Source organism: Manis pentadactyla, chromosome 1 (assembly GCF_030020395.1).
Source record: "Manis pentadactyla isolate mManPen7 chromosome 1, mManPen7.hap1, whole genome shotgun sequence".
Lineage (NCBI taxonomy): Eukaryota > Metazoa > Chordata > Mammalia > Pholidota > Manidae > Manis > Manis pentadactyla.
In genome coordinates, this window is record NC_080019.1 from 216,087,611 (window position 1) to 216,103,969 (window position 16,359).

General features: G+C 38.1%; 1 protein-coding gene across 3 annotated transcripts in view; it reads left to right on the plus strand.

Moving 5' to 3' along the window:
• CNTN3 (contactin 3) overlaps positions 1-16,359 on the plus strand; it is a 377,024-nt gene that overhangs the window by 348,805 nt on the left and 11,860 nt on the right. For 2 of the 3 annotated variants that reach the window (XM_036878260.2, XM_036878259.2), the window contains 5 exons: positions 10-159; positions 1,584-1,654; positions 2,499-2,733; positions 4,981-5,096; positions 16,032-16,215. In XM_036878260.2, coding sequence (XP_036734155.2) covers positions 10-159; positions 1,584-1,654; positions 2,499-2,733; positions 4,981-5,096; positions 16,032-16,215 — 756 coding nt within the window. The remainder of the gene's footprint in view (positions 1-9; positions 160-1,583; positions 1,655-2,498; positions 2,734-4,980; positions 5,097-16,031; positions 16,216-16,359) is intronic. The other variant, XM_036878261.2, reaches the window with a different exon arrangement.

Genomic DNA, 16,359 nt, shown 5'->3' on the forward strand with positions numbered 1-16,359 from the left:
CCTTTGTAGTGCCTGAGGTCATTGATGGGAAAACACACACAGCTACAGTAGTCGAGTTAAACCCATGGGTGGAATATGAATTTCGGGTTGTAGCCAGTAACAAAATCGGAGGTGGAGAACCCAGTTTGCCCTCAGAAAAAGTAAGAACTGAAGAGGCAGGTTAGTGTTTTTGTTTTCTGAGTAATGGGTTAATAGGTTTCCCTGGTTGTATGTTTACATTTCTCCCTGGCCTTCCTGTGCAGGCCAGCAGGGGATCAGCCTCATTGCAGCAATTATATGACCTATTAATAGCAGGACTGGCCATATGGCATTTGTCAAAAGACACATGTGTCAGTGATTCTGATGTATTATGACATTTCCAAAGGTTCAGTCCATCAGCATTCATTAGTGCATGTTGAGTCGATGTTTTTGACACTTAAGGTTATAATTACTATCTGACATAGTCACCCTGTTCACAGGGGAAGGGCTGTTTTCATTTATAACAAGCATTGACAAATTGGTAAGATAACGACATTTGGGAGTTCCGTGCCTAGGAAATCTCATTCTGCCACCAAACTCAGCAAATGAGCTCAAGCAGTTGATGAACAGGTGTATTTTGGCTCCTCACATATTAAATTAAGAGAAAAATCATTGTTAAATTTTTCCATGTGGGGCAACCAATATTAACCATAAGACTATTTTCATGATTCTAAAAGTATCCTAACATTAAAACTGAACATTAGGAACTGTACATAGTATAACATTATTGAGAGGATCTAAAGGTTTTCCTTTTCAGAATTGGTAATATTAATTAACATTATGTAAAATGATGTTTAAATTATAGTTAGTATATCATGTTAGGAACTAGGCCAAGATGGGACTTGTAGTCTACATTTCAGCAATTTTAATGATGCTTTTTACTCAGAACAATGCAGATGAAATGTATGCCAACTAGAAAAATAGAGAGCTATGTCCATCTGAGTGCTTTGTTCACCACTCATTTATTCACACAACATATATGCATAGAGTGCCTGCTATGTGCCGAGAACTTTCTAGATATGGTGTATACAACTATAAACAAAGATCCACCTTCAGGGAATTCATATTCTACTTGTGTCATGGACTTACTAAGCATATATTTCTCAGTACAAGTGAGAAAATCTGATGCTTGTATGAGTGTTATAAGGAATATCTCATAACAGGATTTGAGAATTTGAGTCTGGGTCACTTCTGTGTAAAGTCAGTGTTGATCTGAGAATTCTCCCTTAGAATAGTCTTAAGTTAGAAAGAAGTTCATGCTGGACTGATTTCCCATCATCCCTGGTGAATCACTTTTCTTTGTTTTATTAACCTTCACACCGAGTCATGTTTTACTTACTGTTTCAGATAACTTTGAATTTTGATGATTTCATGCAAATATAAATCATTTGATTATCTCCCCAAATATAGAAAGGTACAGACATACATATATGTTACATATGCACACGTTTAATGTGCCAATGACAAACTGTTTCAAATATTAAAAATAAGCAACCTTGAATCTTCTTTCAGGTAAGTATCACCAAATGCAAATAGAGTTTCATCTCTGTCTCTCTAACCTACAGTTCCTGAAGTGCCTCCTTCCGAAGTCAGTGGAGGAGGTGGAAGCCGGTCTGAACTGGTGATCACTTGGGATGTAAGTGGACATCATCTCTTCCCGCAATTATTACGGTCTCCCGGGTGTACCTGCTGGTGGTGACACTTACTAGTAGCTTATCACTATTCCTAGCATTTTGCATATCTTTGTCATTTCTTCCTTACAAATATTATAAATGAATACACTAAGGCCTAGAGACAGTAAATAATTTTCCCAAAGTCACCTTGCCAGTAAACATGGGGTGAGTCACGTGCTGGCTCTGTACTCTCCAGCTGCCCTGGTGGCTTCCCACTGTTCCAGGAGGTGTTGCTCCCTAGCCATTCTCTCAACTCTTGCTTTATGTCATTATTATATTAAAAAAAGTTAATGAACACATTTTAAAGTCATAAGATACTAGAATTGTCTGTACTATTTGAAGATGTTTCTGAAAAAGCTTTAAAAAGATCATGATGGAGTGTCAGTAGGAATTTTTGACATGATCCAAATACTGATTTGAGTATACTACGTTGTTTTATTACTTGTTTTTTTTTTTTAATAGTTTTATTCCTTTCTACTTAATCATCATATCAATGTGTAATTTCTTTCCAGAGAGTCAACATGTGGGATGAGATGATTTTTATCTGACTTGAGAGATGAGGTATATTCAACTGAAAGTTTATCATACTATTCGGAACTCAGATTGAGCCTACAAGATGCTCAAAAATAGGAATAATTTTAGAAAATCCCCATTAGTTATCTGGATGGTTATGAAAGGATGGCATATGTGTATTTAAAAGCAGCTGATCATCCCACTGGTGGCTTTCACAAAAGACTAAGGACTATGGCTCCACTTACTGTTGCCTTGCTCTCATGTATACAAGGATTTTATGTATTTCCTTTGTAGCCAGTCCCTGAAGAACTACAGAATGGTGAAGGTTTTGGGTACGTTCTTGCTCTTCGCCCGCTTGGAGTTACCAGCTGGATTCAGACAGTGGTCACATCTCCGGATACCCCAAGATATGTCTTTAGGAACGAAAGCATCATGCCATTTTCACCATATGAAGTAAAAGTAGGTGTTTATAATAACAAAGGTGAAGGACCATTTAGCCCAGTGACAACAGTGTTCTCTGCAGAAGAAGGTATGGAAAACATGATTATATATCAGTTCCAACCTAATGAATGAGCTGAGTTCCAAAACCTGTTTGGGAAGTTCTATGTCTTAAACAGAAAAATAATTGAAGTCATAGTTAGAGTTCCAGTCCAGGTAATAAAGATCAACCATGCCTCCTTAAAGCATTGGACTCCAGGAAGAGTGAGAGGCTGTAACAACTGAGTAAAAACCTGTTGATGAGGATTACATCCTGAGTTCCAGTTTAGGAAGTAGGGAACAGCACAGCCTTCCAGAGCTTTCTTTGGGGATTAAGATTAAAATATTATCTTGGAAGTGCCTTAGTCTCAAATTTTATAGTGGTCTCTAGGACCTGAGAAAGGGAAATTAGCAAAATGGAGAGGCAGGACAGGAAGTGTGACGTTGGAGACGTGTGGAATGTGCAGGTATGAGGACATGTCCCACCTTCCAGCTGGTGCAGATTGATACATACTCCACTCTGGACCCATTCTGTTTCTGTGCCTTTCACTTATACCTGCCCCAGATATAGCACCATTTTAGAAAAAAAGAATAATCATAGCAGAGCCATATTACATTGCCATTTTATAGCTCAAAAGCAACTGAATATTGACTATCTCATGTGGTTCTACCTGATAAGAATGATAGGAGTTAGTGTGTATTGAATGCTTACTATCTGCCAGACATTGCCTAATTTGAATTTTTCAAGGATGAGTGACATGTAGGTACTATGATTATTTCTGATTTATAAATGAGAAAGTAGAAATTGATTAAATTAATTAATTAACTTGCCAAAATCCATGCAGACTTACTAAGTTAGTTTTAACCCAGGGCCTTTCCTCCTAACCATTCTGAGCTCATGAAATGTGATTTCAGAATGTATCCTCTACCCCAGGACCTTGCAGTAAATTGTAAAAGGGAGTCCACAGTTTATCCTTTATAAAAATAATATGTAGATTCAGGTTTTTTTTAGTACCCATCCCCTCTTCTTTTCTTTTTCTACTAAGCTCCAAGAGAAAAACAAACAAATAATACATATATAAACTTTTGCAAAAGAAAGAACCTTTTGTATTCACAACCAGATTCTATTTCCAAGAGCCAAGGATTTTCATTACAAGGACAAATCAAGAGTCTGGGGAATGATGGGAATTAACCAGAGAGTTTCTGGGCACTGTTTGCCCTGTGCATCTTGGACCAGGAGGCTAGCACTTGGAAGAGAGAGATAGTCAGAGCCTTTTACCCTTTGTGCCTCCCAGTTTCCTTCTTCTGTTACTATTCTTGCCATCACTGATGAATTGGTTAAAGGTCTTTCTGTTTCAAACACGAGACACAGATTCAACTCGTCTATGAAAAAAACTGAGGGATTTGTTGAAAATATGCTAGGACCTCTTACTGAATCAAAGGAAGAGTTGAAGAGCATACCTCTTGAAGAGCATTAGTCAGAGAACCTCCATGGCCTCAGAAACTGGTCTGATTCTTAAGGGTGCCATGACTGGGTTGATTGTCCCCAGGGACTCCTCATCTCTCCATTTCTCAGGAGAAAAAATGAAATAGGCCCTATCTCACTATCAATCAGCCATGACCAGGGAACAGGATCATTTAAGACAGAAATGGATACTGCGGGAGGGGGGATCCCTATTGAGAGCTGATCCCGGAGGGGAAAATCACCGTGAGCCCCAAAAAGCCCCAAGAGTTGTCTATTACGAAGAGATCTTTTCCCTGTGTAGTAGCTATGTGCACATCTCTCTATGCCTTGAAAAGAGTAAACCCCTAGAAGTTGCTTCGTCTCAGTGAAGTGTGCCCTCTTAGGTGCCTGGGCTGGAGAAGACACTCACTAAATGCTTACTGAATAAATGAGCTTTGTAGAGCTTGACTTTGTTTGACAAGAGGAAGGAAAAAAAGTAGCATTTGTAGGCATCGGAGTTCCCAAACAGAAGCTGTGGGATAAAGGGGAAAGAAATAATGATAAGGATCAGAGAACTAAAGGAAAAAAAGGAAGAAAAGTAAGCAATCAAGATGGAAGTGCAAGAGAGGAAAGCAGCCCTGGCTGCTTAACAAGGAAGAGCTACAGCTCCGGTGCCATCTATTCCCAAGAAATAGAAATTGACCAAGGCATGATTCATGTTTTCAAATGTTTTTGTAGAATATTTTATAATATTTTCAGATATGCTAAAATGTTTTTTTTTAAGATAACCACTTCAGTAGATGTTTAATGAACTACCAAAATGATAATCACATTGTACTTCCTGTTCACAAACAGAGCCTACAGTAGCTCCATCTCAAGTCTTTGCAAATAGCCTGTCTTCCTCAGAAATTGAAGTGTCGTGGAACTCCATTCCTTGGAAGTTGAGTAATGGACATTTACTAGGCTATGAGGTAATTTTTTTTTTTAATTAATTAGTTTGTGTATATATGTTGCCATGGTACCTTGTCTCCTTTCATTTAAAATTCTTTTTTTAGAATGGTATCTTAACTAAAGTCTGACTTTTTACCAGCACATTGTCTCTTGCAATTATCAACAGATACTGAATTTAACTCAACAAGTTGAATGAAAATAACTTTAGTCATGGTAGAAAATAAAAAGTAAAAATATGAAAGGAAATCATGTCTCATGTGGGGTAAATCTTTCAGATGGATCAGTTTAAAAGAAAAGTGAAGTTAAACTGCAATATTTAAGTTCATAGGATACTTATGCCAATAGGCAGTCACTCTCTTCCAGCCCTGTCGTATTTTCTTGGGGGCCTTGTTACTTTGTGTGACTCTCTTGTAGGCTCTAGAGAAGACAGTTGTCTGTAACATTCATGCCCTCAAAAAACTCTGTTTAGTGAAATAAAATGAAAGATCTGAAATACAGAATGATACAAGACCAAATGTAATGAAGGCCAGAATAGGCCAAATAGGAAAATAGGATATATTTGAATAGTTAAAGATGCACTGTCGTGAAAGGTATGATAAGGACAGTGAGACTTATTGAGAATTTAAAGGAAAAGTAAGTAAACATGGAGAAAATGGAAAACATTCCAGATTGAGCCTGGCACACCAGAGGAGTAGAAAAAGTAGAGGCTCACCTGCAGAAGATTCCAGGAGGAGTGACCCCAGAAAGAGAACAGGAAGGCCAGGTCACATTAAGAACCATTCTGCCTAGGCCCCATGTTCCGAAGGGAGTATTTTGAAAGAACTGGGAGCATTTGAGCTGAGAATTGGCAACATAAAGAGTAAAGTCTTTAGACGATTTCTCCACCAATGCTATTGTAGGAGTCAGAGTTATGATGTCACCCCCACCCATAGCCATCTTTTTAGGAAACTTCTTCTCTCATTGTAACACCTGATTCAGTGGCAGGCACACACTGGCATGTTTGTAGCCCAAGACCATGTACCTGCCCACCACCACCACCAATTGCCAACATAACCTCAGACAATTGTACCAGGGTGTCCACTTTGCCAAAGGCAACTGACTCAAGAATCTGATCTAGTCAGATTCTTGTTTGATATCTTAAAGTAAGCAATATAGAGATTGTAATTAGTGAGTATAATGCAGTGATGTGTTAAATTGAGAACTCAGTTCAGACTTCTCAAGCAAACACTGTGGGCAAACAGGAGAAAGTTGGTCTCCAGAGGTGCGATGCAGAGGACATAGCCCCATGCAACCCTAAAGGATGGAGGATCCAAGGACCCTTGGAGCCTTAAAGAGAACAAAATAGAATAGCTCTTTGAGAATCGTCCAATTTTCACATGGTTTGATGGTATTCGTTTTTATGATATCACTTTGCTCTCTCCTTCCATAAACTCTCTTTACATTTGAACTTGAGGGATTTTCTGTTCCTTGTGACCAAACAAGCATTGACTGGAATAAATAATAATAATAAAGTAGAGAAAGGATAGGTTGGCACAGTGATGCTCAAAGTTTACACCATAGACCCACTTCAGAGTTACCTGCATTTTTGTTGAGAATGAGCTCCAAAACCCTCCCTGGGCCCTGGACATACTGTGAACCCAGACCTCTAATAATGGGTCTTAATGTACATTTTACTAATTATTCTTAGGGAAACATCTCCCAGCACAATGAAATAGAAAAAACACTGATTGTGATACAGAGAGACCTGATCAGAGACAGAGCTGTCCAGACTTAAGGAAGGAAAGTAGGACTGAGTAAGTGAACACCACATAAATACAGCAGAGCAACTTAATCAGCATCTTAAAGGAAGCCAGGGACATTTACATGGAAAGTCCTTTAATTCCATGACAGTAACTGTAAGCAATAAAAGGTGGCGGGCAACCAATAGTAGGTCTCCACTGATTAGAGAGATGGTACTGGCAGGAAAAGTATGGAGGATGGAAGGAGCACAGATATAAAAGAGTGTAGTTCTGAGGTCAAACCTGTGCCAGATCCAATTCTGCCACTCTGGCTGTGCTGAAAAAGTTACACAAATGTCTGAGCCACATTTCCCTCTTGTGGAGAATGGAGACAATAATAGGCCTGATCAAGAAAGGATTTTGAGAGGTCTGAATGAGGTCAGACTCTTAGAGTGATTCTTACAGTTTCTGGCTCATGATAATAAGCGGATAGTAAGCATGAACCACATCTCAGAAGCATGTTTGAGATACTGATTTGTAGAATTTTTCACCAGTATATATTCTCAAGCAACTCTTCGACTCTGAGCTCTTTGACTCAGAGTTTGTGATGACTGTCAAATGGAGTTGGCTGCAAGATCCTTTCCTTCCTAGCTTTGTTTCCAAAGCTCAAGCCATTAAGGAGATTGCTCCATGTATCCTGGAGGGTGAGAAGAAAGAAAATTCCACTGAGGGGTAATTACAAGAGACATTTTGAGTGACCTGAGTCAAAACACAAATCTGAGGCTTAAAAAACCTCATGGGGCCCACAGCTGTCTCCCTGGCAATGGTTGGTGACAAGACCACAGAGGGGACCAGCTGTGCTTCCCACACTCAGCAGTGGTTTGCCATTCCCCAAACACGGCTCAGAATTGCTAGGACTAGAGGGGTCAAGTCAATGCAATAGAAAGTTATCTTGTCAGGACCTAAGGAAGGGAGGCCCAGTGGTAATGGAGGTTAAATTTCCCCGTAGCCAAGCAAAATAACAGAATTCACTGTTGAATCAAATTTACTGAAATAAAATAAATGAACACATTTTGCTTTCCTCTGACAGTAGACTGAGATGCACATCCCCATTATAGCTTTGCCCTTTACGAACTGTATGATAGAATCAATTTCATGGCCTGGCTGTAGTTTGTGAAATAGTTTCAAGGAAATAAATAAGAGAATATGTATATAATTGGGCTTTGTGGGCTTCCAAGCACTGCAGGAATGCTGGCCTTCACTGGCAATGGTTTGACAGCATGGGGGCAGGTTGATGTTGATTTGGGAATATATGAACTTATGCTGATAAGGATTCATCCAGGTAAACTTATTCTATAAGAAAGTAGAATTAGACCATGGGTGGCCATATCAGGAAAGAGGTTGATTGAATGAGAGAGAAAACTCAAAAGACTCCAACTAGAGCCAGCATAGAATCGCATTAAATCCACACATTTTAGAATTAGACACACCTGCATTCAGATCCACCAGGGTGGAATATAAGCTCCACAAGGGACAGGGAACTGTGCCTGTTCACTGCTGAGTGCTAAGTGCCAGGAGTCTTATCTGGCACACAGGAGGAATGCAAAAAATATGTGTTGACTGAATAAGTGCAATTTTGGCTCCACTCTCTTACTGCTGTATGACCTTGAGCAAGTTATTAAAGCTCTCCAGAGTTCCATTAAATAAAGATAATAATAGTAATTAACTCACTGAATTGTTGGAGCGTTCTTTGAAATAAAGCAGTCATTATCAGAAGGCCTGAAGAGACTTGGGACCTCCACTTTTCTCTGTTTTGAGTATTGGTCATTGGGGTAAGAGTCCATTGATTGGAAAGGAAAATCTGAAAACCAGTGAAATAACAGAAACACTCAGCACAATGCAAGTGTGTGACTCGTTGGCTATTGTTTCTGTTGCTGCTGGTGTGGCCATTAGGGTGGGAGAGGCAATGAGAAAATGGGACTTCTGTTGAAATTGATTGTAGGTTGGAATGCATTGCATCTTCCTTTTCTGCACAAAGAGTTGCAAACTTCACATCCAAATGTAGCATCAGTATTGAAAGGAAACACTAGTGAAAATGTATTTCCAGAGTGCTTGTTAGATATGAACAGAAAGCTAAGGAAAGATGTACTAATTGGGAAAGTCTTATGAAATTATTTATATAATTATAGCAAGATGAACAAAAATACCTATTTTCTTAGTTTCAGTAATGATTTAAATACTAACCCAGAAAAATAAATGACTTAGTGGAGTATTTAATGACTAGTCATGTGGCTAACATTCTGGGTTGCAGTTTCCCCAATCTGGCTTTAAAACTGTTAATATCTCCTGCTTTTCTCTCCTCTCAGGGAGGGCTGATCATGTGCCATGTGGCATGCTGAGCACACATCATCATTAGCATCTAGACTAATTTTCTTTCAGATAAAACCAGCTAGTAGTTGAAGAGCTTATTTCTGTGGGCTCCAATTTATCTCATCTGCTAAGCCGTAACACTCAGGCTACGATCTTTTCTTGGGCTCTTTGGATGGGAACAAGAGATACAGACACCATAAAGAGGGTACAGAAGCATTTAAATTCATGGGTAGTGGGTGCCTGAGGAACAAAACTCCGAAGTTATAGCATGGTCTACACAGTCATTTTATTTAAAGTCATATATGTCTTCAAAAAATAAAATATGGGGTAATGACATGGGTAAGTGATAGAAACCAAAGTCTGCAATTGTGAAAATACAGATTAGCAGATCTGGGGAGACCCTAATATGTTTTTAATGTTTATCAGGGGAACATAACTAAAAACATGTACAGAATTCCAAACTAAAACTTCACTGTTATCTTCAGCCAGACTCCTTTTCTAAATAGCCGTACAGCACGTATTTGGTTTGTACCATTTTAATTAGAATGGAAAAAGATGTCAAATATTTGAGTACTTTTTTTGAGAATATGATTATTCTCCTGGAAAAAAAGCCATACACTGAATCTAATTCCCTCCTATCAGGCAGAGAGTTAACTTCACTCTTGAAGGAGTCGAATATACATAGGAACATTGCATAGAGACAATGAAGACAAATTTAAGGAGAAAGCAGGCAAAAATGGATTCAAGTGAATGAATAGCAGACTCTTGGACTTAAGTTCATGAGTAGTAGGTGCCTGAGAAGCAAAGCTCCTAAGTTACAGCACGGTCTATACAATCAATTTCTTTAAAGTCATTATGTGTCTTGGATGGAAGGTATGCTGCAGAGAGCAGTAACTGTGTGTGTGAGGGTTGCTCAAATAGAGCTGTTTAATTTTTTTTAATTGAGATAGAATAGATATATTAGTTTCAGGTAACAACATGAAGATTCTGTATCGTGTATATTGCAAAATGAACAGCACAATAAATCTAACATCCATCACCACGCATAAACTTTTTTTCCTTGTGATGAGAAGTTTTAGGATCTACTCTCATAGTTTCTGTGCTGTGTATGACATCCGCATGACTTAATTATTTTATAACCAGAAGTTCATATTCTTTATTAGGCAAAGATAGTCCCTACTAGACTGTGGCTGAGCATGAGGGATCCAGGGGAATAAATACCCCAGCCTCTCTCTCCTTCCACCCTCTCATCTCCTGCCTTCTATTGGCCAAACCCAGTGAGAAGTCAGCCAGGGACCCCAACTTGTCGTTCATACAGGTCAGCCCTCCCAGAACTGAGAGCCAAGTAAAGAAGAGCAGAAGACAGATCTGGATTTGTCTTCTAAAATACTCTTGATTGCATTTTTTCCTGCCTTAAATTTATTCAAATGTGTCTGGTCTAACAGCTAAGTTGAAATATATGTCTTTCTGAAAATCTTTTGAGTATCATCAAAATTATTTGTCTATTAAAATAGTATTTTTGAGTTAATAATGGCTGACCATGGTGCCATTTTCCAATACATTATTTTTATAAATTGCATTTCATTTAAAGTTTAAATTAAGTGAAATTTCCGATGCAATGATACGAAGGACCCCTCACAGCACAACATTAGTTTTTGGAATAAGCAAATTACTTGCAGAAATAGAGATAGCATTTAAACCCTAACATTCCTCAAATTCCTGTCTGTATATATGCTCTGATAAAAATATATTGGCTTGTGATACAGTTTTATGGTTCTGAAGAAAATAAATAATACTATCTTATCAGGAAATTGGAGTTCCAGTGTTTCACAGATGCATAGAGTATTAGGACTTGAGTATGCAGCTTGGTGAATACAAGAAAAACAATGTCTTCCTCTCTTCTCTATCCACAGAACGCTCCTCACGAATAGCTGGGGGTTTTCCTCCACCCCAGCCAGTTCTCTGACACCATTTGAGTGTCCTTCAATTCACCTCTGATACCATGTACCTGGAGTTCGCTCCTGATACAAGTTACAGGCTGAGTCCCCCAAGACAGCCCCTTATGCACACACTTAAATTCCAATCTCAAGTCCCGACCTCCTGAACTTCTGATTGACTGGCTGTAAATCAAAGGTCCTGCAAATTCCCCTTTAGGTTTGATATTTAGTAGAACAGCTTACAAAACTCAGGAAAGCATTTACTTATTATCCATTTATATTATAAAGAATATAATTCAGGAACAGCCAGATGGAGGATCTGCATAGGACCTGGTGTGAAAGGGTGTGAAGCCTCCATGCTGCCTTCAGCCTCCCCACCCTCGCAGACCCAAAGCTCTACAAACCCCTTCAGTTAGGGTTTTAATATAGGTTTGACTACATTGGCATGATGGATCAAATCACTGACCATTAATGAACCTAATTAATTCAACTTCCAGCCCCTTTTCAGGAGGTAAGGCTGAAACTTCTAAACCTCTGATTCCATGATTGGCTTCCCTGGCAACCAGCCCCTATCCTAAAGCTATCCAGGAGACCCCAACCACCAGATATCATACAGAATGACATTTATCACTTCAGAGATTTTGAGGATTTGGGGATCTTTGTGTCAGGAAACAGTGGCAGAGACCAAATATGTATTTCTTATTATGTCACAATGAATCTCTGCTGGGAAGAAGGTGCATGCAGTTCTAGACTGCATTTGTTCAAGTCATGCAAGAATTCAACAATAGCACATAGTGTGTGCATGCTTCGCTCTGAGCAGGAGAGCTGTGACGATGGCCAAGCACACCCTGCCTAAGGTGTGTGACTCCAGTTTAACGTCAGTCCCGCCTGCTGTCCGCTGTGCCAGGGAGTGCAGTTGTTCGCCTTCACAGGTGCATGCTGTGCACTAGCAAATCAAGGCACAGTGACTCATAACTGTTCAAGAGAGTGGCCTGCCTCTCAGGTATACAGCAATGAAAAAGTATTGAAAGCTTCAATTAGTCTTAATCATTCTCTCCTTTGGAATGGATTTACCTTCTATCAACCTCCCCATCCCCACCCCAAACGCAGTTTACCACATGAAAATTCTCATGTTTCTTTAGTTCTGGAAAATTTTGCATTTTCTTTTTTATTGTTTCCTTTACCTTAATCTCCCCTTCCGGAACTCTCATTGGAACTTTTCATTTGATCCTTGGAATCTGTTAACTTTGCTTTCATAGCTTTTATTTATTTTGCCTCCATATTCTGGATTTATTAATTCCCTCTTCCACCAGCTCGTATTCAGCTTCATTCTATCATTGGTTTTATTTTTTAATATTGTGGGTTTTTTTACCTGTGGGAATTCTGCTTGATATTTTTTAAATCTGCCCTTTTTTTTTATTCACCTACTCTAGCATTATAGATTCAGTCCCTTCTTTAGAATATGTGCACATTTTAAATGCACTTCCTTTAAGATCCACTTCACATCCGAGTATTATAGGTAGTCACCCCTGATTGGGTTTGCTAACGTTCTTGTTAGCGGGGCTCTTTGTGTGTTTTGTGATATTTGTTTCTCTGCCATCTTCTGTCTATGATACCTTCATGTTCTGCCAGTGTTATTTAACTCTTCTTCACACAATCTTATTTCCAGAGTTTGTTCCTTCAGTCCAGACACTTTCCCTTTCTTCTTCCCTGTACTGTGGTTGTGCCTATAAAATACCATTAAACCATTAAATCCATAACACAAATGAGAGAAAAATGGGATCTTTGTCTTTATTTCATTCCTGACTTTTCTCTTTTTAAAGAAATCTCTTATATACTTTTTGAAAATCTTATAGAACATAATGAGTGGTAGCTACTTACAGAAAATTGAGAATATTAACATCACTGCCTTGTTTCTTTATGTTTGAGTTATATGCATATTTATTTTTTATGTATAACTATTTAAGAAGAGGGTCTAATTAATTCTAAGTAATATGTTCAAATTTGGCACAAATTTTCTCTACGTCTAAATATTTTTCATACCTGTCAGCAACTGAGATCTAAAAATAAATCTCTCATTCTGATAGAGTACTTCAGAAACATGCATTTTCAAGAACCTTCAAGCACTTCCTATAAATGGATTTATAAAATACTTTCCATATGCCTATTAGAAATTATTTTTATTCTTTAAATCAGTCTTCTAAGAAACAGTCTTGTAGGCAACTTATATTGAGGTAATGTGACGTATGAGAAAAAGAATAGCCCACGGATTGGAACCTAACAAGACACGAGTGTGTATGCCAGGTTGGTCTCAGGTTACTCTTGTGCCTCTGCTGTCTCATCTGTTAATTGATAATTATGTGTTTTCCCAATCTCTGCTATATCCCAGGCGACACATTTTCAGGCTGTCTGTAATGTTTTATAATAATTATTGATTATGTGTCATTCTTAGTTAATAACCAGGCACTGCTTTCAAGGGCAGGGCAAGTGCCTTACCATTTTGGAGTCACCTAAACCCAGCAATATATACACTGTTAACAATTGGTGAATTTAGAATGTATGCCAGTTTTTAGATCTATTAACAATTTCCTTGGCTGTGGACTTAAAAAAGATAATTTTGCATGTTACCTCTAATCAATTAATAAAATCTATGTTGTTTTCTTTTATAAAGGTAAATGGGGTCAGATAGGTGGACTTATTTTCTTTTGCTAAACTATCATCTTGAGATCCATTGAGTTGGATTAAATAAATGTAATCATCAAGTTTAATCCAGTGCTTTAAAGATTAAAAGCTACACATTCAATTTAGTACTGATCATTTGGGTTCATATCCTCTTTTGAGGTTCTCATGAAAATTCGTAATTCCTTCTCAAGAAAAATGTACAAGCACACATACATGAAGACAGTATTTGCATGAATTTAAGAAACCTGTATATAAATGTGAAAAAAATACATAAGCCCACACATATATATATAAATAAGAAAAATACTGATCTGGTACAATATCAGTGTGCTAATTACTAATTATTATTGAAAAACTTGGGATGTATACTTTAATATTTTTAAAGAATTTTATAGTTGTTCATTTAAAAAAAAACAATAACTTGTGGCATTTTTTTTTCTCAGAATAAATACATTGGTTTGACCCACATGTAGTCTTTAAAAAATTTAGCCAACTCTTAATTTGGGGCATTTCATATTAAAATAAGGGATTCTGCTTTTCTTTAAAAGGAAAAAGACTTGTAAACACAGTCCACCTTCCCCCAGTCAACCAAAGCCAAGCAGGGGCTCCACTGCTAGGATGGAACTTGGCTGTCTAGTTTGCCACATTCCCCAGAAATGAGTCCTATGGCTGAGGGTTGATTGCCATTATCCCTCTGTTCAAACAAATGTTCACTTACAGAAATTACAGAAACAATTTCCCCTTTTCATATTTTGCTCTAAAGAGTGGAAAAATGAAAGTCAGACAAAAAGGACACATTGCAGATAAAACAGGAGAGCACATAAGTATATCTTTATGAAACTAAAAAATATGTGCCCAGTCTACTTTACATATTTATGGAACGTTTCTAGCCTCTGCTTTAGTGAATAGTTGTCCTTCTCATGAGCCATTTGTTTGCTTGTTTTGTTGCCCTTCTTGTTGGTTTTGTTTTTATTCTATGGACAACCCTATCTTTCTTTCCAGCAAAGCATGGTGGAACTTTATAACTTAAACTGGAGATAGTTAGGGAACATTCATTTTTGTCATATTTTTCCCACTCTTATTTCTTCTGTTATCAAATACTCTCATCAACTTGCTTTTTAATCTTTATAAAACATATGCATATATTTTTATATAAAGCCTCAGATCATTTTGTACCATTCAGAATAATGAAATGCAAATAAAACATGTTAATATGTACTAAACTACATTAACCACCTTCCTTCACTCCTCAACAGCTCTTCATACAAGAAGGGCTTGTTGACACTGGTCTGTCACTGTAGGACAATTCAGTGGCCAGCTGGCTTTTTGACGGCCTTTTCTCTGACAGTTCACTTTTTTTCACAGAGGGAACCTCCACCATCCAATGGGGTTTAAGCAGAGTTGCTGACACTCGGAGCTGAGCCTGGGCCTGGGTTGATCAGGGTCTGAGAAGGGGAAGCAGCTAACTATTTGACATGCAGATTTTGCCTTTATTTTCCCATTTATAAGCTATAGTCTAGGATGATTTAGTGCTTACTCTCTTGAATTTATCCTGTGTATTTGTGTACTTATTTACAGGCATACCTCATTTTATCACATTTTGCATTCTTGCACTTTGCATATATTGCATTTTTTACAAGTTGAAGGTTAGGGCAATCTTGTATGGAGCAAAATTTTGGCACCATTTTTCCAACAGCGCTTGTTTAATTTGTGTCTCTTCACATTTTGGTAATTCTTGCAGTATTTCAAACTCTTTTATTTATTGTGGTAGTGTCCATGATCAGTGATTATGACTCACTGAAAGCTCAGTTAATGGTTAGCATTTTTTTAGCAACACAGTATTTTTAAATTAGGGTACATACATTGTTTGTTTAGACATAATGCCATTGAAAAACTGGAAAGACCTCAGTATGGTTTAAACATAACTTTGCTATGTACCTGGAAACTAAAACCTTCACTTGACTTGCTTGATTCTGGTGTTTGTTTTATTGTGGTGGTCTGAAGCCAAACCCACAATATCCCTGAGGCATGCCTGTATTATGGGTCTCCCCCTAGAGCCCCTTTTTGATCATCTATGTGGCACAGAACCTAATGTAGCACCGAGCACATAGTAGGTCCTTAATAAAGATTTGTTAAATAAATGAGGAAGTGAATACATTACGGTTCCCATTGTAATGAAAATCAGTGAATCTAAAGGGTAGTATTTTTTAACCCTTTACATCTTCTGTGTTTTTCTTCTGTGCACCAGGTGCGGTACTGGAATAACGGAGGAGAGGAGGAATCAAGTAAAGTGAAAGTGGCGGGAAATGAGACATTGGCCAGACTGTGCGGCTTGAAGAGCAACCTGGCATATTACACAGCTGTCCGGGCTTACAACAGTGCCGGGGCCGGCCCCTTTAGTGCCACAGTGAATGCAACCACCAAGAAAACTCGTAAGTGTATGCCAATTTTTTTAATTTAAGCAGTTTGAATTTTAAAAAGTAGCCTGCTTTATCCTTTTAAATGGACAACCCTAGTCAAAGTCCCACTGAATAAAAAATAAGATTCCAAACCCTTATAATAACCTCAGAGCCACA